Raw genomic sequence first — 25,461 nt, 5'->3', positions numbered from 1 at the left:
ATGCTTCTTTTTTGGGGGGTTTGGATCAAAGTCAACACTCAACAAGTGTCTAGAAGGTTGACGGGCACAGGGTCAACATTGACAAAAGGTTGATGCATGCAAAATGTCAACAGGAAAACAAGTAATCATTAGTTGTTCATTTATTTGGGTGAAAATGTGGATACATTGTCAGCATTGACGCCCAATAAGTGTAGTACATTACCCTTGCATGGTTCACTTCGCTCGCCTTGATTTGATTTTACCATTCCCAATCAAAGTCCACGTAGATCGTAAAGCATGAAGAAGTCCAAAGAAAGAAAAAAGGTGTGAAAAACTCAAGTGTCAACCATTGTTTGCTTTTGTTGACCTTTTGTCAATATCGACTAAGGCCGTGTGAACTTTTTGTCGATGTCCACCTAGTTAATGCATGTCAATCTAGATACTGTTGACCTACCATCCGGATTTCCAAGTTTGGTTCTAGATTTCATGTAACCGTTAGATTTTTCCTTTGTAACTTCCTGGCTAGAGCTGCAGAAAGAAGAAATGCCTAGATGCTAAAATTATTAAGAGTTGCAGTGTTGGTAATCTCTTAGTCTAAAATGCCACATAAGGGACTCCTGCCCAATATAAGACGAGCAGCAGAAGAGGCAACCTTTTATCTGTAATTATCTATGCAGCCGAGAGATTTGAGAAATGGAAAATGTTGGCGACCAGGATAAGCTGAGGTCAGCTATAAGTTATGTCACCCACTCCCAATGTAAAGGGCATACTGAAGGTCCTTTCTTGCACATCCAACGTTCTCCTCTTTGGGCTGAGCAGACACGTATGGTGCACAATACAAGAATCAGCCCCAACTCCTGTGATATGGCCAGGAACTATTCAATTCTGTATTCTGACCACCCGATTACTGTAAACAGTGTTGAAACACTTGGTATTGCAAACAAGTTCATTCATCCAATACTATTATTAAGTTTGCAGATGACGTAACACTAATAGGTCTCATTAGCAATAATGATGAAACGGCTCATAGGGAGGAGATACGAACTCTTGCTGTTTGGTGTGGTGACAATCTGTTGCTTAATACTAGTAAAACAAAGGAGATTATTGTTGATTTCGGGAAGCAGAAAGTCAAGCAGGTTACTCCTATTCAGATAAATGGGATGGAGATAGAAAGGGTCCAGAGTTTTAAGTTTTTAGGTACCTACATTTCAGAGGACCTTTCTTGGTCAGTTAACATCAAGGGTTTAGTGAAGAAGGCCCATCAACGCCTTTTCTTTCTAAGGGTGCTAAAAATACATAATTTGGGAGAGATAGTGAGGCCAGCGTGAGGGCTCCATGTTCCCATAGCAATGTGCAGTGGCGGGTAGTGGCACCCAGCAGTTCTGTATACCAGCAGCGGGGGGGCTCCGTCTCCCCATAGCGACGGATGGGCAGCGGCCGTGCGGGGCAACCTAGCAGCAGCAGGCGGCACCGGCAGCTTTGTGTCCCCAGGGCAACGGGTAGCGACACAGCAGCAGTAGGTTCCTGTCCAAGAACCTTTCACACCAGTCCTGTATCCCAGCGCTAGTCATGGTTTGTTCCCGGGCCCAACCTGGGAATTCAGGCTGGTGTGAAAAGGCTATTAGAGTCCAGCACACACTCCCAAGAAGTCTGGCCATTGTCTGTGTGTCATCATAGCGATTTTTTTTTTGCTACAAAGTATCTTATGCTGCTACTAAAATGGGATTAACAAATGAGAACCATCCAAAGCCATGAGCATCAACACATGATTCACAAGGCAGTTAATAGTGCAGGCAACTTTATCCACTTCTGAGAGGAAGCAATACAAATGTAAATTCAATTGTACTGTATAACCTAAAATCAAAATACTCAGGGTAGAAAATTATTTATTAACCCTTTGAGTGCCAACATTTCTGAGAGATGTTCAAAATATCTAATTATAGTGTTCCCGCTAGGCTGTTTTAGCGGGGTGCTGCGTCCTGCCCAATTTTTAAAGGGTAAAATGCGCCCTGCCCCTCTGGCAGCACCCTGCTAAAACAGCCTGCCTCTGACCCCTCGGGTGTGACCGGGGAAGCCCGGCACCACTGTAGATAGTGCTTCCCCGGCAGTGTAGAGCCTTCAGGGTGGCCGGGCCCGCACACTTCGTTGGGGCCAGCCCCTTTTCTTGACGGCGGCGGCGGCCGGGCAGCGCGGGCACGCCCCTTTTCATCACGGGACCGCCCAAAACAGTGACGTCGGCGGCTTTACGCTGCCCCTGTACAGCGGTGCCCGCCCTTTTTAGGCCACTTTTTTAACACCCAAAAAATGTAGCGATATCTTTTGAAAAGTCACATATCTAGTGGCAGTGATCACGGGGGAAAAAGCTAGCTCTCAATGATGTACTCTCGCCTGCCTGAGTCTCATTGGCGGTAATTAGCCATGGTAGATTACCGCGACTAATTGAATACTGGGCATAAGGATGTATGCATACAGAAATTACATTTTCATTCTGTTGTTGCCGCTAAAGATGGAACGCCAAGCTACTGATCAAGGAACATATCTCAATTAGTGAATACGATTTGTTTGATCAACATGATAATTACTAGATTATTTACCCAATTCCCTTCTTTTCCCACATGCACATATGTAAACTTATATACGGTATGTATGTATGTATGTATACACAGAACACACATACAAAGACAGTATACCTCTCAATCATACCCTTGTTGCTCGAATTCCACTCTCTTGGTCCACCAATTGTATGATAATTGTAAGCTTGCTCCTAGTAGGAAGCAATATGGGATCATGTTGGTCCTCCTGATCCTGCACATACATACAATATCCTCTTGGACTATGATAAAACAGAAGCTCAGTAGCTGAAAAACAATTATGCTTATCCAGCCACAGTAACAAAGGCAATATTTCGCCCATTCTCTGTCCCACAATAGCAAATGCTTTGTAAGTAAGCTAGTAAGCCCGCTCAGAGCAAAAGCTAGTCTGCTACCTTCTGTGTTTGTGCATGTGTGCGAAAGAGATGTAGTTTCACTCTCTGCCAGAAGATGTCAGTGTTTCGGAGACTCGTACAAAGCCGTCCTGAAAGCCGCTCATCTGCTGGTATAACCAGCAGATGAACGGCTTTCCCGGCGATGTTGTGGGAGTGCGCAGCAGCGCTCGCCGCTCATCGCCGGGCCATACACACTGGGCGGCTTTGAGCTGAAAGCCGCTCAAACTTGCTGATTTTAGCGACTTTCAGCTCAAAGTCGCCCAGTGTGTACGGGCCTTAACTCTTGTGCCATACAAGAAGCCATTCTATATTTGCAAACAGGTAGACTGGGATCAGTATTACTAGATTCTTAAACTTAATCATAGTAAAAAGTTACACAAATTAAAACAGACAGTATACCAAAAACCCCAAAATGTGCCGCAACGTGCTTGTTTATGCCTAAACTCTTTCAGTGCCAACATTGCTGTGAGATCTTCAAAATAGCTGCTAAAAATGCCACAGCGACTGTTCTCTTTTTGGGTGCAATATTTAACTAAACTTCAATGATTTGATTTGGCTGTACTGTATTTATTGATACTAAAAGAGCAGTCGCTGTGAGTGGCGCTGGCATTTTTAGTGGGTATTTTGAGGATCTCTCACAGCAACGTTGTCACTCAAAGGGTTTATCCAGTATGTGATTAAATGTTCTTTTAGACCGAACAGCATTGGCAGTGTTGATAGGGGACACAGGAGTAGAGAATAGACTATGGGCTATTTCACACGCTCCGGCTCCTGCCGGGCGGCGAAATCCCGCACGGCCAAAAGCAGTGCCGCAAACAGTAGTTGTTAAAGGACACTATTTTGTCCATTCACACGGGCCGCAGCCGGATCCCACCACTGGAAGGGACGGCTGCCGGGCTGTGGCCATCCCTACCATTGTAAACTGCTTCCTGGCTGTGCGGGGGTTTCACCACCCAGCAGGAGCCGGAGCGTGTGAAATAGCCCTATAGATGCCGAAGTATAGGTCATATATACAGCACTGATCATCCTGTTCGATCTCCCCAACATTCCTGTGCTACAAGGCTGCTGCAAGCTAATTACTACATGTTGAATATTCCTTGTACAGGTCTCATTGATGCAATGCAATAAAGGCATCTTATATGACCAATCATAAAAATAATTAATATGTTCTATGAATGTATTAAGTGAACACAGCTATAATTGCAATTAGACATTTAATTGACTACATACTGTACCCTCTGTTACCAATGTGATCACTATATTGAATGGCTTCAGCAATCTAATACAGTACAAGACATCAAACAGTGATTACAAAATACACAACTCTGTCCCCCAAATCCATACATGACAGCTATTAAATCCGCATTACAGCTGTAATTCATCTTCATTGATTTATTATAATATACACCAAAGAGCTTCTCAATGACATGTCTCATTTCAAGCTAGCAATGACATCTTAATGTGTCCCCGGCTTATTTTCTCATCCAGAGAAATGCCTTTAACTCAATTTTAGTGGCTATATACAGTGCATCCGGAAAGTATTCACAGCGCTGCACTTTTCCACATTTTGTGGTTACAGCCTTATTCCAAAATGGAAAAAATATATATATAATTTCCCTCAAAATTCTACACACAAAATAATCCACAATGACAACGTGGAAAGTATTTGGCGATTCTTTTCAAATTGATTAACCTCTTGCAGTCCTGTTTCTTTTTTCGCAATTCAGTCTGGTTTAAATTCATTGTCATTTTTTTTTTATTCAAAAATGGTCGACATTCTATGTTGAACAATGTTAATGTTCCTATTTTAAAGTGGCTCCCCATTGGATCTGGACTTGAAAGGGTTAAACAAAAACAAAACAAAAATCACATGTACAAAAGTTTTCACAGACTTTGCCATGAAGCTCAAAATTGAGCTCAGGAGCATCCTGTTTCCACTGATCATCCATGAGATGTTCCTACAGCTTAATTGCAGTCCACATGTGGTAAATTCAGTTGATCGGACATTAATTCGAAAGGCGCACACCTGTCTATATAAAGGTGCCACACTTGACAGTGCATGTCAAGAGCACAAACAAGCATGAATTCAAAGGAATTGTCTGTAGACCTCTGATATCAGATTGTCTTGAGGCGAAGCACACAAAAGGAGGAGGATGCATCTGGCTGCCACTGCCCTAACTGTTTGATCACGATGCGGTGATGGCCCATCACCGCAAACAGACACTGCTTTGAGTTTTTGAGTTCAAGGCCAACACATTTGATGGGGTGGGAAAGCTGGGAGGAGGGTGCAGAAACATTGGGGATGTACACTTCTGGGGGGGGGGTTAGGAGGATGAGGTATGTGGCTGCTACTCCAGTCGGGAATTCACAGCAGAGGCTGCTATATTATAGAAGGGAAATTACCTGTACAACAAAGCCAGAGATAGGGAATGGCTGGGCATGTCACTGGAAACCTACTGCTTTTAGGCGTAACCGTGCACCTTGGCACTCATGAATGTTCAGCTTTGAACCTACCATAACACCTCCTTGCCCCTCCCAGTATTACCCCAGCTTCTATCACTTCTACACTTTTTCCTCCCAGCACTGCCCTGCCCCTAACATCCTCTTTGCCACCAGTACTGCCCCAACTTCTATTTGCATCCCCCCCTTCCTTCCCCCCAGCACTGCCTGTCCCCTCAACTTCTCCCCATCTCTACCCCAACTGCTACCTGCTCCTACCACTGCTACGCTGCCACCTGACCCCAGCTCTGTCCCAAATGCTTGCTGCCCTCATCCCCCATATTTTGATTGGACCCAGAAATGGTGGCGTAGGAACCCAGTTTTTTTAAAGTGAAGGGTCTATATAGTCCATATCGGTATGAAACATAGTACATCTCGCACTATGTGTAGACAGCTTGCGATACTGATGCAATACAGATAAACGTAATCTGAAATACCAACCCAGTATCTAAATACTGGGTTCTAGTATTGCCAAAATCTGTCATAGCCAAAATCATTGCAGTGTGTATAGTCAAGATTGGTGAGCTAAAACCACACCATGGGGGTGATTCTGGTTGGATCAGACAGGGCCGAATTTGGCACCGTTCCGATGGTGTAGGGTTTGCACTTGCGGACCTGAAATACCCTCCATGTGTATGCACCTTTACCTTTTTTGGGGGGCTGTTTCTGATGCAGCCCTATAAAAGTACGTTTTTAACGATTAATAAAAATCATCGAAAAATATAAAGTAAAAGACCTGCTTTTTGTGTAGCATTTTTTTTCCATGCTTGATCCGGAAATGTGATTGGGTATACAGTATGTGCCCACAGGTATCAGAGGATCTAAATTATTATTATTATTATTTTTTAAAGGGCCTAAAAATATAAGCTACACAGTAGGTCTAGTGAAATATATAAAACTCTGAGTTTTGTCCCAGAATTCCCTAGTGGTAACTCCTAATTACTGACTGCTGCCCACCCACTTATAAACATTCCTTATTCCTCCTTATGATTATTTTTTATTTTTTTACCTCTTTTCTGATTCCAGCGAGGGTCGAACGCAGAAGGGAATTGACAGATCTGTAATGTGTGCTCTCTGATATAGACGTAGAACGTGCACAGGCCGGGATAAGCAAGTGAATGGTGTCCGCTAACCGCGCATTGCTTGATCAACACTAAAAATCACCCGGCTGGGAGAGAACAGATAAAAATATAATGATCTTCATGCAAGGGGTGTGGGGTCATGAAAAAGGAGATCATTAATTTGGCTGTGAGACTTTACCACACACTGAAATTGTAGCTGCTCCTAGGTTTACCATGCTAAGCTTATGGTTCTATCTCCACAATTAAAAGGTGTGAGCATCAGTGGTGAAGCCTAAAGGTTCATTTGCACTTTTCATATAATATAGGCATGAATAGCAGCCTAACAATAGGGCAAATAAGAGCTCATGGCGCTGCTACAACAACAAGGTTTGAAAATGTTCATTTGTCGTTTAAAGTTTTAGAATGTAAAGTAGCACAAACTATTTCCCATGTGTTACCAATAAGAACCGTCCAGTAACACCGCATGTTCGTTTCTAGCACAAACGTGTAATTGGGGGCTCAACAATTGTTTTGTCAAATCTAGGAGCCAGCTTAAAAGTTTATGAACCCTAGTATTCTACACAACTAAATACATGACAGCATGTATAGACCAGCACACATGACCCTTCAATGCATTTAAACCCACCACATGCCATCAGACCATCACATATGCTTCTTCAATGCACTCAAACCCACCACATGCCCCTTCAATGCACTTAAACCCACCACATGCCATCAGACCAGCACACATGCCCCTTCAATGCACTCAAACCCACCACATGCCATCAGACCAGCACACATGACCCTTCAATGCACTCAAACCCACCAAATGCCATAAGACCAGCACAAATGCTTCTTAAATGGTCACCAGATTGTGCCACAAGCCCATATCTACCTCACATTTCATATTATGCCACACACAGTACATACTGTGCCATGCTGTAGAAGCCAAATACATATTGTGCCACGCAGTACGAGTCAAATACATATTATGCCAAACAACAGGATCCAAGTTCATATTACTCCACACAGTAAATACATATTAAGTGTGCTCTGTGTGCGAAGCTTGCAGCACCTATGTCAGCATACAAATATTATTACCATGCATCACGTTATGACGACCTCCACTTTGGGGTCAGCAATCTACTCTGGGAGTGTCCAGCTCCCTGAGAATCAAGCACCTCCTACATTTTGCCAGCAGTGCTGCAGCAACAAGGAGAAGGAGGACTGAACTCCAGCCACCCACGGACCCATCCACTTTGCAGCATCTTTGGCCACCTGAGGATAGTGTTCATCGTAGCCTGCACCGAATCAGTGAGGAAGGCAAATCGCTATAATATCTGTAGTGAACCATCTTTACCGACAGCATTGAAAAAGGATCACGGCAGAATGAGCCTGACTTTAAAAGATGTCGGGCCCGTTCTGCCCATAACGGCCGTGGATTGTTGTGATTCCGGCCGTAGATTGACAATCCACGGCCGTTTTCACAGACACGCCCCCTTTTCGCTGATCGGCATGCAGGACATTGAATCCCGCCTGCCAATTTGCAGTCGGGTAAACTGCAAACGGGCCAGGAGGGACCGAGAGCCGTGATCCAGGATTGCATACCCCCCCATAGAGTCCAGTAACTTAACGACCCCCTAAATCAATGATATGTACATATATAAATCTCTCTTCTGTAACTAGATTCAATTTCTGCTGCAGATCATTAAACATTTTCTTGTGCCGGAATCCACAATTCATAGGTTTCTCGAGATTACGTAGCCTCCGTTTCTGTTTATATGTTCATCTCTTTTCCATAAATAATATTTTTATTCATAGAGTGTTTTTCTCTAACAGGACTCAAGGCACTTAACAGAGAACATGGACACACTGTAATACAGAGGTTTAGATCTGAATGAAATACAGAAACCCGTACGACCGTCATCGTGTTAAAAGTCCTTTAAACAACCACAGGACAAAAAACAGCGCTGATACTGTGGGGTATATTTTCTAAGGTGGGCGTTCTATGGAAGATAGGATGTTGCCCATAGCAACCAATCTACTACTTATTTATTTAGCACCTTCTAGAAAATAATAGATAAAATCTGATTGGTTGCTATGGGAACATCCCATCTTCAATAGAACTCCCGTCTTAGTAAATTTACCCGTGTTGCATACGATATGACTGGATACGGTCATTTGGTCTACAGTATGTTGGTCGACACCATAAGGTCGAAATGGGGATAGGTCGACATGGGGATAGGTCAACAGGTCATTAGGTCGACACAAGCATTAGGTCGACAGTCAAAGGTCGACATGGGGTTTTTCACAGTTTTTTGAGCCGACAGGCGGAATTTCATGCCCTACCATCCACTAGGGCATTGTGGGAGAATAAAACAGTGTGCCCAAAGCATCGCAAGCTAATATAGCGATGCGAGGGGATGCGGTGCACTTCAAACTGAGTCCATGTCGACTGTGTCGACATTTGGGCCAATTTTTTTTATATCCCATGTCGACCTAATGCTTATGTCGACCTAATGTCCTGTCAACCTAAACCCATGTCGACCTAGAACCATGTCTTGTCGACCAAACGATCCCAACCACCGAAATGACACCACAACAAATTTGTGCACAAGTATAATCATTTTATGACACAGCTAAAAACGGCCTTAGAAATATCTAGTGGAGGTTTATTGATTCTTATTTAAAACAATACGGACATTAACACTGGTAAATGACTATAAAACCATAGTTTCTGATTCATATCCTCTCTCTTTACAAATCGAGCACTTTGCATTTCAGGAGAATGCCATCAACCTAGCAAAGCCTAACAGATGTCACATGATAAATGGTCACGGAGAGAACGCTAAGTGTTTACTTAGGCAAATCTGACCCCATTACGGCATGACAAAGATATTGGTCTATGATGACTAATCGGTGCTATTTATATAAAGACAAATTATTAACCGGCCAGTTACAGGCGCAAAGTAATGGTGTAATACTACAAATAGATTAAGCTAGTTTAGCACCGTTTGCTAATATAAAGCGGAACAACAATGAAAAGCAAAACCTCAAAACAAAAAAAGGAAAAAAAGACAAATAAAAAAGTAAGTGCAGTGGGAACTGTTACTGCCCTTCCTTTACAGTGACAGATCTACGCTAAAGCTCTTAGGAGGGAATTCAATTAACCACGGTAATTTACCGTGGGTGGAAAAGGGCTGTAACCTCGAGCTTTAACGTCCGCAGCTATTCAATTAGAGCCCCTTTTCTGGACTATTAGATTACCTTGTTAACAGGCGTTAATCCATATAATTTGGGATAAATTCCCAGCCTACTGTATGGGTTAAGCTGCAGTACACATAGTTTTGCACATTTGAGAAAGATTTTGCATTTGCGGCCAACCCGGAACAAGGCATTACGTGGGAGAGTCCCAATAGGGTTGGAAGGTTGGGAGGTGTCTTCTGTTCACTGCTGCTTATTTATTTATTTATTGGTGAATGGGTGCTATTTCCACATGCCATGGCCCAATTCTCCAAAAGGAAGATGCGGTAAAGCCATCAGCATTACCTATATTAAACCTTTACACATCTCTTCAAATTGACATATGTAACCCTTATCGAAAAATGCTCTGGACCAGAAGCATTTTGGATAACGGATTATTTGGTATTTCAGAATATTTTTATGTTTCATATCATGTCCCCAGTAGTGCCAGTTACAGATCATGTCCCCTGTAGTGCCAGTTACATATCATGTCCCCTGTAGTGCCAGTTACATATCATGTCCCCTGTAGTGCCAGTTACATATCATGTCCCCTGTAGTGCCAGTTACATATCATGTCCCCTGTAGTGCCAGTTACATATCATGTCCCCTGTAGTGCCAGTTACATATCATGTCCCCTGTAGTGCCAGTTACATATCATGTCCCCTGTAGTGCCAGTTACATATGTCCCCTCTAGTGCCAGTTACATATCATGGCCCCTGAAATGCCAGTCAGATACTGTATCATGTCCACAGTAGTGCCAATTACATATCATGTCCCCAGTAGTGCCAGTTACCTATCATGTCCCCAGTAGTGCCAGTTACATATCATGTCCCCTGTAGTGCCAGTTGCAGATCATGGCCCCTGAAATGCCAGTCAGATACTGTATCATGTCCACAGTAGTGCCAGTAACCTATCATGTCCCCAATAGTGCCAGTTACCTATCATGTCCTCAGTAGTGCCAGTTGCAGATCATGTCCCCAGCAGTGCCAGTTGCAGATCATGTCCCCAGCAGCACTAGTTGCAGATCATGTCCCCAGTAGCGCCAGTTGCAGAACATGTCCCCAGTAGTGCCAGTTGCAGATCATGTCCACAGCAGTGCCAGTTGCAGATCATGTCCCCAGCAGCGCCAGTTGCAGATCATGTCCCCAGCAGCGCCAGTTGCAGATCATGTCCCCAGCAACGCCAGTTGCAGATCATGTCCCCAGTAGTGCCAGTTACAGATCATGTCCCCAGTAGTGCCAGTTACAGATCATGTCCCCAGTAGTGCCAGTTACAGATCATGTCCCCAGTAGTGCCAGTTACAGATCATGTTCCCAGTAGTGCCAGTTACAGATCATGTCCCCTGTAGTGCCAGTTACATATCATGTCCCCTGTAGTGCCAGTTACATATCATGTCCCCAGTAGTGCCAGTTACAGATCATGTTCCCAGTAGTGCCAGTTACAGATCATGTCCCCTGTAGTGCCAGTTACATATCATGTCCCCTGTAGTGCCAGTTACATATCATGTCCCCTGTAGTGCCAGTTACATATCATGTCCCCTGTAGTGCCAGTTACATATCATGTCCCCTGTAGTGCCAGTTACATATGTCCCCTGTAGTGCCATTTGCAGATCATGCAGAAAGTTGCAGTAGTACTTTTAGCAAAAAAATAAAATTTAAAAAAGTACATTACGTAAACTATGGTTTTTAGAATAATTTGGATAACAGATATCCGGTTAAGGGATACTCAACCTGTATGTGTTGAGGTTAAATAACTCCACATAATAAGTAAAAAAAAAATTGTTTAATGTTTTGTGTCTCCAATGTCATTTCTACGCCTTTTTTGTTTATAATACTGTTTGCACATCTATAGGTCGATTGCTCCATTTACATGTTGTTATAAGGATTTCATAATGGTCCAGCCTAGTATTGGCTCCGCCCATTCATTGTTCTACTTTTTCAATTTATTATTGTGTTTTATTGCTAAAATCAATTCAAAAATAAATGTTTTGTCTTTTTTTGGTTATAACCGCCTATTCTGGATTTTTATATATTACTAGTAAATGAAGAAACCCGACACCTTCCAAGTCCCCCTTCCCCTGCTGTTATACATACCCCTCTTTCCCAGTGTTCTTTTCTCCCTCATGTGTCCAGAGCTTGTAGTAGGACCCAAGGAATGCCCAGTGCACTTGGCACAGCTGCACAGAGGTCGTAACGGACCCAAGTAAACTTACGTTATGACCTAATTATGATCAGGCTCCAATTTTATAATAATAGATCAAACACTCAGTTCAGGTGTTTGTTGGAAAAAAAAAGACAAATTAGCAGACAGCCTTTTTATATCATTAAGTGTTGTGAATAGCAACAAGGAGCGATGTGGGAGGTGTTGGGCTTATTATGAAATGGAAACTTTATGCAACTAATTGCCTTCATATCGGTGGGACTGCGGGCGTAGTAAGGATATAAATAGCATGATGCTGGAATGTGCTAATATTTGCGTTATCTGCTTCCCGCCAAAAGGATGTCACAGATGGCAAGACAAATTTAGGTATGTTTTAAACACATCTGTTATTTCAGGTATCAGGAAAACGTAAAAGAGATAAAACTTTATTACAGATATTGATACAAGTTCTCGTAGTACTTGGTTCTACCACCTCTGGCAACTATGTTCAAAGAGATTAGGGTCAAGACTTGGCCACACAAGGGCCTGCTTTGGATGTGGACGGAGGTGCAATCGCTGCTCTTACCTGCACGCATATGTTAATGCAGCAGGGGGCGTCTGGTGTAAGTAGATTTCTGCTGCTTACATTAGTGATCGGTGATAGGATGCAACATCACCTGCGATACCATTAGCTGGCTGCATGACCAATGGGCCACCACCGTCCCTAACAAAGAGGCAAAGAAATCTACGTGTTCCCATCATGATCCCAGTGTCGGGAGTCCCCCATGCCTCAGTTTCAGGAATTGGAAGCAGTCGCTGATACCTCCCAGCCATTAACAGCAGCAGACTGTCAATAACAAACAAGTCCAACAAGGTGCAGTATATGGGTCCGGAGCATGCACCAACATGAAATCTGGTCGGTGGTGGGGATAAGGGTGGAACTTGTGGCGGTGGTCTAGGGATCCCAGTGGCAGCAGCGGTCCGGGTCCACCAGCGGCAGCAGCAGGGGTCCGGACCCTCCATCATCGCTGACAACGGACCCAGTCCCTTTCGACGTAAAGAGCAGCAGCTTTTTTTTTTATATATATTTTTCAAAATTGTCATGGCCAGCCAGTCACGGCTTGCCGCGTCATTGCCTGCCCCCTTGAGCTGTCTATATTAGCCAGCACAAGACAGGGGACAGGCAGTCTGATGGCGGAGGAAAAGTGGAGAAGAGCTCCTCAAGAGGCAAAGCCCTGGGGAGGAGGCGGCCATGCAAAAGTGCTTAAAGGCCGCTGGCCTCAGGTGAAGAATACAGATGAAGATGGAGGCCTGGGTTATCCTTTATTTTGGGGAGGTCTCCATCTGCCCAAGAACTCCCGGTTTAGGCTGACTAGTTAGGGTGGGTAATGCTTTGGCCATGGGACCGTCAAATGTGTCCCTTGGCTCCTAAAATACGGGGGGACCACACTCATTTTGTCCCCCCGTACTTTAGGAAACAGGGCCGGTCCCATGACCCCGATGCTGGTTTCTAAAACATATGGGATATATGATGATGTGAGAATGGGAGGACAATCGGAAGCCACCGTTAAGGGATAGGAGCTTGTGATTGGTCCTCCCACTCAATACTTCCAGCATCATCTCTGAAAGATGGTGATGTTAATTTATTCTGTATAACAAACTATAGCACTTGGAGATAAAATATTTATCCAAGCTGGTGGAAACAGGTTCAATGACAAAAAGGTTTAAAACACTTGGCTAAAATTTCATTCAGGATTGGGAGTTCTGTTTAACATTATTGACATCTTTGTAATTATTAATTACAACTATGAATTTTTCAAACTAACTTACCGTTCAAAATGTCCTTCAATTGCCGGTACCATATATGACAGTAGTCTTCGCTTAGATTGAGAAGATCAATTGAGTCGTTCTTTAGCTTATGTCCCTTCCTGATGCACAAAAATATTGTGATGCCCAGCAAAGTGCCTCCCTTTTCCTGCCCAGCTGCACGGCGACGTTTCAGTTTCACTGCAAATATGTCTCTCACGTCAACAGATTCTTCTTTGATCTGCAGGTTGGCTTTCGATCTGCCTATGTAGAGAAAGAACATCAGCTGGGTTACAGAACAAGTTACCACATGATTATAAAACATATAATTGACAACTGCTGACAACAGCGCCCCCTATCCTACACTCCCTCATGCTCCCCCTACTGCTGCTTTCCAAACCACCCCTTCTGGTGCGTGCTGATGACGCCCCTTCACAGATTCAGAATCCTGCTTATTGACATCTGGCTCCTCGGAGTCTGAATGCGGTCTGGCGGTTTCATCTGTAAGCTTCCTACAGCTCAGAAGCCCCAGGACCCGGGAGTGCCCTTGCTGCCAGCCGTGTGCCCCCCATGAATATTTGCAGTGCACCAGCAGTGGCTGCTGGGTGGTACAGGATAGGCAGAGCACTGTGGGTAGAGCTTTCAGATGACTCTTTTGATCTCTACGCCAGTAATCCAAGGAGTGTGAAGTAATAGACAATTCAACGAAAATCTCCTTGGATCACTGGCTGAGAGATCAGAGGAGTTAGTAGCCTGATGGTCAGCAACATAGAGTCGAAACTTCATGCTGAGATTTTGGGACCCACAGTTGCTTTATGCATTTACTCTTGCAGGACCATTGCGGGACATGTGCAGTGTGATATGAGCCCCCCCCATACATTGCAATATATTGGGACAATGCCCTGATCCCCCAAGGGACTGCTTGAGGGATCAGAAATATCGAACAAGTTTAAAAATAAGGAATTGGGCATTGGTATACAAGGTCAATAATTTGCAATTACTGGCCTTCTACTGGGCAGCACAAACAGTATAATGGTTAGCATTACTGCTGCACAGCACTGGGGTCATGGGTTTGATTCCCACCGTGGCCATAAGGGCCCCCATACATTAGGCAGACTTGTCCTAAGGACAAGTCGGCCCCAGACTTCCCCTGAGCTCTCCCGACAGCTCCCCGTGGGAGCTTGATAAGATTTGGCACTTCATGTGCCATTTTTTACATGTGATAAATCGGATGCGATTTATCACATGTAAAAACCCGGGGAAGCGGCAGCAGAGGCGAGTCTGGGGGAGCTGCTGGAGAAGTAGCGGGCAGGGTCAGTTGTAGAGGCAGGCAGGGATCGGAGAGCAGGGTCTGGTCCGGGGGAGCGGCAGGCCTGGTGCGGGGATCGGTCCGGCAGGAGCAGGCTGGGAGCAGGGACCGGTCCGGGGGAGCGGCAGGAGATGTAGCGGCAGGTGGGGACTGCAGGTACAGAGCAGAGACCGGGGGCGAAGTGGGAGCATAGAAAGAAATCCTATTCAAAAGACTGGGCGGCCGCTGATTGGCTGTGATGGGTTCTATTCTCCCGCTCGCCGTGGGGACCGCACAGCAGAGTCCAGGGTAGTGGTAGCGTCGGGAGAATAGAAACCATCCTATTCAAAAGACCGCTGATTGGCTGAGAGCTCAGCCAATCAGCGGCCGCCCCCGGTCTTTTAAATAGGATTTTTTTCTTTTCTCCCGCCGCGTTCCGGTCTCTGCCTGCTCTGCGGTCCCCGCCTGCCGCTACATCTCCTGCCGCTCCCCCCGGACCGGTCCCTGCTTCCAGCCTGCCGCTGCCACTCCCCCGGACCGTTCCCCGCTCCCATCCTGCCGCTGCCGCTCCCCCGGACCAGACTCTGCTCTCCGAGCCTCTACAACTGACCCTGCCCGCCAGCTCTCCTGCAGCTCCCCCGGGACCATTCCCGCTCCCCCAGACGGCTGCACATGATTTATCTTATGTGCAGACCGTCCAAAATCCGAATCTGATCCGATGCGCACGGGACCGCACATCAGATCAGATCGGATGTCATACCCTACGCAATTTGAGCAATTTCACCCGATTTCTCGGCCCAATCCTCCAGAATCGGTTGAAATCGTGAAAATTGTGTAGTGTATGGGGGCCTAACTGTGTGGAGCTTGCATATTCTCCCCGGGCTTGCTTGGGTTTACTGTGGGAACTCCGGTTTCCTCCTACAATTCAAAAATATTGTTAATTGGCTCCCACAAAATTAACCCTAGAATGAATGTGTGTGCGCCTGTACATGTGGTAGGGAATATAGATTGTAAGCATTAAGGTGCTAAGGTATCAACCTCTTTCACAGGTTACTCTTTGTACAAAAACATATTAAAAAGGTAGCATAAGCTCACATTAGTTAAACACTATTTAAAAAAGACATTACTAAGCTTTTCATATAAGCTTGGTAATTAAGGCAAAAATAAAATCAATAGTAAATACACCTTAATAATTAATGTATTAGCCAGAAAATCAAGGGTATGGCATTATCAGAAAAAAACCTACAGAACTCAACCACTTATAGCATTTATTAGATTTTATTGCCTATTTCTATCAAGAGCAATGCATTCTTGTGACAATCCAGAACATGTGCAATCTAGCCATCTCCTGAGAATACAAGATACAAGTCCAATACATTGTGAGGTTTGGGCCAAATTATACCCGATTCCGTCAGGTTGGGCCAAGAAATCGAGTGAAATCGTATAAATCGCATGCGTTTGACATCCGATGCCGATCCCGTGCGCATCGGAGCTGAAAACCATTAACTCAGTGGTTCCCAAACTGTGTGCCTAGGCACCCTGGGGTGCCTCAGGACACTTGCAGTGGGTGCCTTGGGTTGGTGGACCAGGATCAATTCATATTATTTATGGTCAATGTACCAGGCAAAACCAGTGCTGGTGGCTGCCAATCATAATATATGTGGACAAAACAGAAGCAAATCCTGTCCCTCACCAGATAACTGTGACATATAAACACAATGCACTTAATTTAACATATTTTTTTTTCTCAATTTCTCGATAGGAAACATTTGGCCTAGGGGTGCCTTGAAAATATTTTGATGCTCTAGGGCGCTGTGATTAAAAAAAGTTTGGGAACCTCTGTTATAAGTGCTGCACATAAGATAAATCTTATGTTCAGCCATCAGCGGCTTTTTAGCACCCATGATGAATTGCGACTGATGACGGGGGACTCCGAAAGCTGGTCGGAGGAAGCTGGGTGGGGGGACGCCAGGAGGTGGGCGGTGGAACGCAGAGAGCCGGTCAGGGGGATCCAGCAAAATTTGTTTAATAAAAAACAAACAAAAAAAAAAAAAACTTACGAATAGGAAGCCGCTAAATAGAGCTCTCTCAGCCAATCAGTGGCTGCCCATTCATTTGTATGGGCTTTTTTTTATTCTTCTGCAGCCTGGTTCCTGGCTACACACACACACACACACAAACAAAGTCCAAGCGGCAAAAGGCGTAGGGGCGTGGCCTAGCATGTGGACAGGGACAGTGGACAGGGACGGAAAGCTGCTTCATGGTAATGGTAATATACATACACCTGATTTATGCTGGATGCACGGCGCTGTACATACCAATATACTTGGTATGGGATCTCTAACCCGTTGGTCTGGTGTTTGGGAATAAAAACTTTGGTACTTGTGTATTTTGGCGGCGCCCATCGCATCGCATACCATAACGCATACGATGGTATGCGATGCGACGCGATATCGTACGATAGTGCACGATGGCATACAATTTTGAAATTGTATGCCATTGTTCATGGCATACAATGCCATACGATGCGATGCGATTAAACATTGTATAAGCACCCTAATGGGTGCTTATACAATGTTAAGCACCCAAATGGGTGCTTACAATGTTAAATGCACCCCCACGCCACCCCCCCACTATAAACGTGAACCCGAAGCGTGGCGAGCGGCGGCGGTACGCGTCCTACGACCTTTACATACCCCCACTATCCACGTCGGCGTGGAGTTGAGAATAGAATAGTGTGGCGAGCGCAGCGAGCCACCGAGCCCGAAGCGTGGCGAGCCCCGCGAGGGGACGCGGATACCTGTGAAGCCCGCGAAGGGACGCGTTTACCTGTGAAGGTATCCGCGTCCCCTCGCTGCGCTCGCCACATTATTCTATTCTCAACTCCACGCCGACGTGGATAGTGGGGGTATGAAAAGGTCGTAGGACGCGTACCGCCGCCGCTCGCCACGCTTCGGGTTCACGTTTATAGTGGGGGGGTGGCGTGGGGGTGCATTTAACATTGTAAGCACCCATTTGGGTGCTCAAAAGCACCCTTTAGGGTGCTTATACGATTTTTGGTCGTATAGGGGGTTAAAATCGCGTCGCATCGTATACCATCGGGTGCATGGCATGCGATGCGATCTGTTCGTCGTACGACGGACATCGGGGGCGCCGCCAAAATACACAAGTACCAAAACTTTACTATTCGATTTGTGCACTATGGAAGCCCTGCTTTCGCTTTAATTCTAGATTTGTTACCTGGTGGATATAGAGGCTGTTAATTAATTGAAAACGATGATCCTTGAAGTAGGAACTTACGTTCTTATTCCGGTTGACTCGCAAGGCTGTGATATACGCAGCTTTGCGAGTCCCCCAGACTCCGCCCCCCCCCAAAGGCATGGGAATGGATGATTTGCATAATCATGCATTTGCAGCCTTGGGTGCGGCCGAGAAATCATTTGATGGTCGTGACCATCGAGTGATTTCGCCAGCGCTCACAGATCTGAGACACCTCTGTGGTGACACATCCGCTGCCCACCACCTGCACCATTGGGGAATTTTCATGGAAACGTCCATGTAAACTCTGGGCGTTCCCATGGACAAATCCCTCCACCCCGCCGACTCACACCCAGACTTCTAAGCGCGAGCGCTGTGGCCACACATGCGCATAGATAAATATGCGCAATCGGCAAAAATTAACTGAAAATCTCCCCCTTAGTGCAAGGAGGACTTGTGCTCAGAGTTCATAAGGACTGGTCTTCCATTATTTAGAGGACAGCCTCCTGGGACTAGTTCACAGGGCCAGGGCCTGGTACTAGTGAAAACAGTGGTTTTGAGCATTGCAATTTTATTTGTTCGATATAAAGACAGACAGACAGATTTTCCAATTACTCTAATCTGCACTGGTGTCTATAGGTCCCAATATGGCGATGTACTATACTATACACACAAATACATATGCACCACATATACATAAATCCACCCATGCAGAGCACACGCTGCTTTTGATGTTTTTTAAAAAAAAGTGAGAGAATAATGAAAAGCAGATCCTAACAAATACGATTATGAATACATTTGAAGATATTAAACCTACACATGTATTCTAATAATAAACAGCAGAACGCTTCCTGAAGGGCAACACATGGCCAACCACACACCATGGGGGTGCAACGCAGTCATACCGTACAGTGCAAATAGAAATTCACCTTGTTCGTGTCAATTTCATTTAATTTCTCAACTAAAAAAACCCCCACAAATAATATATTCTTGATACTTAAGTAAATATAAACCGGCATCTACTAAGCTAATAACACTACGGTATAACCACGTCTTCACATAATATTTAGAAGAGACCATTTAATACACATCCATTAGTTCTTCGGACCCCACAGGAGCGCAGCTAATCCTGTTCTTATCTAGTAGCAATAAGTTTTTCTGAAAGACTGAACAGTGCGATTTAATCCAGTGACTTCTTACTGTGATCTAAATTACCTTTGGCTACTGTCTTGTCTTATCACATTGATATCAAATTAACGTTGACGAGTGTAGTGGTCCAGTTAAGAGAAGATAACAAAGGCAACAAAAGTGTATTTTTTATCATTTAAATGGCACCGACAATGTATGACATGCTGTGCAAAAGCGCACTATGCGAATACGCAGCCCCACACAGTAAATTATTTTCTATCTACTTAATGTCCGTAACCTTGGAGATACAGCGACGGTTGTTTTAAAAATCTGCCTCTAACTAAATTTCACTGCCTTAAACTGTAAGGTCACACGTTTTACAGTAAAATAAGGGCAGAGGATGTGAAGTTTCTTCCCAGGTTCAGGAATTGCTAGCATTTTTGGGACAGCACAAAAAAATCTGCGAGTTCGGCAGTACTGTTAAGGGGCCTACACACGTGGAGATGTGCTGAGTGATGCTAGATCGGACAGAACGCTCAGAAAGATGGCCCAGCACACAGCAATGCATCAGCGATGTGTGCTGAGCGATCTGTCAGGGTCTGTGTACTCCGGTGAGAACATCGGCCCTGACCGATTAATATCCAGCATGCCGGGTGATAGCGTTGCACCTTACATAGATATCGTTATGGTCCCTACATACGGAGGGATGTAGGGGCATTTTTTTTTTTGCGATCTAGTGAGATCGCTAAGATAATGCCCATAAATTACTACGTGTGTAGGTTGAATTGAGGCGCACTTGGGGGGCATATACACGGGCGATTTCTGCTAGCCTATATGATATGCGATGCAGGCTAAGAAAATCACCCTTGTGCGTATAAACGATCTGTGCTGCTAAGCAATGTTCTCTAGTTTGAACACTGGTGATCTGACTAGATCTTAACTACATGTAGTCAAGATCTAGTGATGTGTGGGACACCGCATCGCTATCGCTCGGAGGCATACACAGGGAGCGATCCGTGCTTAATTTCTAATCGCTTAAAAATAAGGCTAAAATCTCTCCCTGGGTATGGCCCCTTACTCGTACCGCTAGTGAACTCACAGCTAACTGGAATGAAACTGAAGTAAGAAAAACTATTCTAGAAGCACTGACAAAGATATTTAATGAAAAACAAAAACATTTACTTAGGATTCAGAAATGGAACACATTTAACAAGGATTCAGAGGGTGCTAATGTGTCAAGAGGCAAAGATGGTTGATTGCGCTAGTACAAAGTTACAGATATCATAAATTATGAGAAAGAGAATCTGGTCAGGTATGAAAAAAGAATAACTATTTAATTTAGACAATATCAGTCAATAAAAGGTAGTAAAATACAAATATAATTAAAACAATATGGACAGGAGGTCAATAGTCACCCATTTGTAGTCGGAGTGGTATGCCAGTCCTTGAAAGTAACCCAAATGGGTTTATTTGTGGAGTCCAAAGTAGACAAATATTTGTAATCCAAACTGTTTATGTTGGAGGAGGATGGGAGTACTCTGGTACTGGTGTTACTTTCTCCACAAAGAATTGCCGGGCCTTTAGGAGGTGGTGTGCCCCCAAGATGATCTGTGTGCCACGGATAGTGGTAGAAGGACCAGTCCACTTTGTCTCCAGGTACAACTCACAGTTGGAAATATGGATCCGATTTTTGAGGTCCACAAAGTAAAGAGATGGAATTCGTCTGGCAAGGATTTTGCTGGCAAGGGCTCAGTGACCATGTGTCCTTTAGAATAAAACACCTATGCGTTTCGCTGGCTACAGCATCTTTTTCAAGGAGTATCCAATCCCGGGATTTCGGGATTAGACTGCGCATGTGCAGTCTAATGCCAGGCAGCGTCTGAGCACTCACTCAGACGCTGCCCGGCTGTTCCCGTAACCTGACCCTGGCGTGAGGCCTGCATAGCGTGACAGTAGAGGTCACGCTGCGGAGGCCACACGTCACCAGTCACCGCCCGCCTCTTCTCCGCCCGCCCGCATGCCCGCCTTTTCTCCGCCTGCTGTCTTCTAAGGAGGTGCACTTGCCGGGAGGCACCGTGCACCTCCAAACCCACTCCCGGCCGCTCCCTAATGTAAGTAAATGTGCGGGTCGGCCGTGTGGGTTTAGTGCTAATAATGGGATTTTTGGTGGGGATGCCAATCCCGGGATCCCGGGAATCCCGAGATTGAGCATTTTTCAATCCCGGATCCCGGGATTGAAAAAATGCCCCGAGATTGGCATCCCTAAGCAGGAGCCTTAGGAGGGAGCACACTTGCACCATTTATCACAGTACGGCCAACTTTGGGGACACCCCACTATATGGTTTGCTATAAAAGAAAATTGTTCCTTTTACAACTGAAGTGAAGGATTTGTTCCGAAATTAACATATAATTGAGTCCCCTTCAACAGTATATTACCCTGTACAGCAGTAATAGATAAACAAATCTTCATATTACATTCATGGAGATATGTTATTTCCACAACTTCTGATAGTTACGACTTTTTGATCATATGTTATATGTCCACCCCTGATGAAGTCAATTCTTGACAAAATGCGTTGGGTTCCACATTGTTGATGATCTTTTTATTAATTGATGTTAATTGAGTTACAGAATGTATGTAACATGGTGCGTGCTTGTATATTTCTGTACTTTTATGTATGAATGCCCCTTTAAAACATTCATAGATCTACAACACCAAAATGCAGAGGGACATATATGTGATTTTGTTTGGTCATCCATGAATGAAATTTGGAGAGGTACCATGGGCACTGTCCCAGATAATTATATTGTTAATATATTTCTCCCACATGCTGATCTGTAGAAAGCATGGATTATCCATGGAACATATGCTAACTTGCTCCTAGCACCCCAATTACAGATTTGCATAGGTGGGGCCACAGGAGTTTCCATGAGTTGGACGGATCACTTGGATGAACAGGATGTGGGCCAGATCTTCAGTAGACTGAGAACAACAGCCTGAATGCAATCGATATGGCAGGTACTACCGTACGGCGATACACAAATGTCTATTATGGGAAGAGAGAAAAGGTCAGATGCAAGACATTACCCTCTTTAATCAGCAATTCATATTAAAAATATAAAATGCTTTACATAAAAGTAACTTCAAGCAAGAAAAGCAGGCAAAGAAGCAAACAAGTAAAATAAAAAATTGGTTTGGCATTTACTTACAAACCAATGTGGCAGATGGGTACACCCCCTCTAGAGACTGGCCACACCCCTAAACATGAGCACCTGCCACTGAATTCCCCTAACGGGCCATTCATGCCCTAGTCCGACATGATTAGCCCTAATGTATTTTCAGCTGATAAAAACCAACGGATATCAAGGTTAATGACTGATGATCATTATTGCGGTAGCCAATTAACGTCCCTTTTTATCAACCAAAAATGGAGAAGCAATCGGGCAAAAACACATTGGATAGATGAGAAGTTCCTGGATAGATGAGAAGTTCCTTATCCTATGTGTTATTGGCGTCCCGGCAGCTGCTTATCAAAGGGATAAGGGACACCGGTGTGCATCGGGATTAAGGGACACCGTAGTGTTTAGTTTGCGGAAGTAAACCCCGGGGTCACCATAAGGAAATTCACACTAGCATGGCGAGACCATAAAAATTCCAGTTAGGACCACAATTCACACCAACAGTGCTCTACGTCAAACCATGTTTTACAATTCCAACGTAATCCGTTAGAAGAGTCAACAAGTTGAACACTATTGGTCAACAGTGAATAAGTCAACACATGAAAAAGGAAATGGTTTAGGTTGACACTGATAAAAAATAGTCGACTCAGGAAATTGAGTTTTTCACTTTTTTTTCTTCTTTTAAACCAACTTGTTCTTAATTCACTATCCAAGTAGGCATAGAGTTATGCTGGGTACACACCAGGACGACTAGGGCCCGATCCCCTCAATCTAGATCCAATTCCGACCAATTGGATGTAGATTGTGTGGTGATTGGGCCCTTTTCTGTCCTGGTGTGGACCGATACCGATCCGATGCGCGGTCCCGCGGGTCGGTCGGTCGTTATTGAGATCCTACCTGCTGCAGGTAGGATCTGAATGATGACCATACAGCCGGGTGCGGTTCGCCATCGGATCGGACCCGCTCACGATGCCCATCGTGAGCGGGTCGTGCCCCCCCGCGTCACCGTGAGCGGGTCGGACAAGACACTGACGACCCGCTCACGATGTGCATCGTGAGCGGGTCGTCCTGGTGTGTACCCTACATTAGATTATAATAGTGTGCCATGCGCAGAAAGTGAACGCGGTCCACATATACTGTGTCCTTTTTGGCAGATTTCGATAGACAACCCCAAAAAATAGCAAATTTATGTCAACAGTTTCCTGTATTGACCATTTTTATGTTGACCTAAACCATGTGACAATATTTTCACTGTCGGCCAATAGTGGTTGACCTATTCAATGCTGTCCCTAATGATCCAAACCCATTCCAACATTACCAAATGGTAGATTTTGAACAAATGGGTCAGGTCAGTAAAAGTACTGAACATAATGGAAAGGTTTGTAGTTAATCAAAAGAAAAAAAATAACTGTTTACCCTGTTCTTCCATAAGGCCACGTAACCAATAATCTCAATGTAACAATTATATTGTTTATACAAAATTAGTAAATGAATGTGGCAGTTTTCCACATAAATAATACACCAGGAGGAACATCTTTACTTCAGCACTTTTCAAGACGAAATACATAAATGGTTTCCTTTCCATTGAATTAAATTAATTATTTTTATTCTTGTCATTGTCTCCTTAACTACGTTGGGGGCAGATATAGTCCCAAGTGGAGACGGAAGCCTACTGCATAATGGGCAGCAGGAACGGTGCAATGGTTATCATTACTGCCTCACAGCACTGAGGTCATGGGTTCCATTCCCACCATGACCCTAACTGTGCGGAGTTTGAATATTCTCCCCGTACTTGCGTTGGTTTCCTCCAGGTACTCCGGTTTCCTCCCACATTCCAAAAATATACTGGTAGGTTAATTGGCTCCCAACCAAATTAACCATATAATTAATATGTGGTAGGTAAATATATATATATATATATATATATATATATATATATATATATATATATATATATATATATATATATATATATATATATATATATATATATTGTAAGCTCCACTGGGGCAGGGTCTAATGTGTATGTTTAACGACTCTCTGCGCAATATTTGTGCGCTATATAAATAACTGATAATAAATAAAATAAATAACAATCTGCAAATATAACTTTGTATCTGTATCTACCCTTTATTGTTTTTTCAGCCAGCTATTTTTTTTTTGTTTGTTTTTTAAGTAAAAATCAGGCAAGACACAAAATATTTAATTTACAGCCGAAAATGCCTCTACAGCATCGTTATCCGTAAACAGGTAAAAAGATAGATGCTAAAATATATTTTTTTTAAAACTCACCATATAAAATAATACAATATAAATGTAACAACTGGAAAAGAAAAAAAAAAACACATCATATGTGTGTTACATCAGAATGAATAACAAAAATTAAATAGATCCTTTCAAAAAATCCCTTTTGCCTTGTGTAGAAGGCAGCATTTCCAACATCACCTCCTATGCTGTTCTCCGAAGCGGCAAGTGATGTGAAATTCAAGATTATGATTAAACCTATTAACAATAAAAGCAGCGGATTTCTATTTACAAATGTGTGTATTTAAATTTTATTGGTTACGTGCCCCCACAGACTTTTACACAGCGTGCGGCGCATTCAAACAGAATTTAATATTCTTAATTATTAGGAGATTAGATAGGTAATTCTACACTAAAAAAATGGGCTTGGGTGCCCCCACTGCTTCAAAACCAAGTGGAGTATAAATCTCTGCATAATACTGACCAGTGGAGATTTATCAGGGAGGCTTATTTTTCCATGCGGCATTGGGGGGGAAAAAAAATATAATAAAAATAAAACAGACATGTTTAAGAACTGCGAGCACAATTAGCGTCAAGCAGATAAATCCGTCTTTAATCCTGTTTACAGTCTGCATCAGACAGATGTGCCA

General features: G+C 44.1%; 1 protein-coding gene across 1 annotated transcript in view; it reads right to left on the bottom strand.

Moving 5' to 3' along the window:
- The window catches only part of CERKL (CERK like autophagy regulator), an 89,029-nt gene that overhangs the window by 44,822 nt on the left and 18,746 nt on the right, over positions 1 to 25,461 (bottom strand). The window contains exon 2 of the mRNA XM_083154693.1: positions 13,738 to 13,977. Within this exon, the coding sequence (XP_083010819.1) occupies positions 13,738 to 13,977 (240 nt within the window). The remainder of the gene's footprint in view (positions 1 to 13,737; positions 13,978 to 25,461) is intronic.

The sequence above is a fragment of the Crinia signifera genome, chromosome 7, assembly GCF_055691185.1.
Source record: "Crinia signifera chromosome 7, ASM5569118v1, whole genome shotgun sequence".
Classification (NCBI taxonomy): domain Eukaryota; kingdom Metazoa; phylum Chordata; class Amphibia; order Anura; family Myobatrachidae; genus Crinia; species Crinia signifera.
This window is presented reverse-complemented; position numbering and strand designations above follow the sequence as displayed.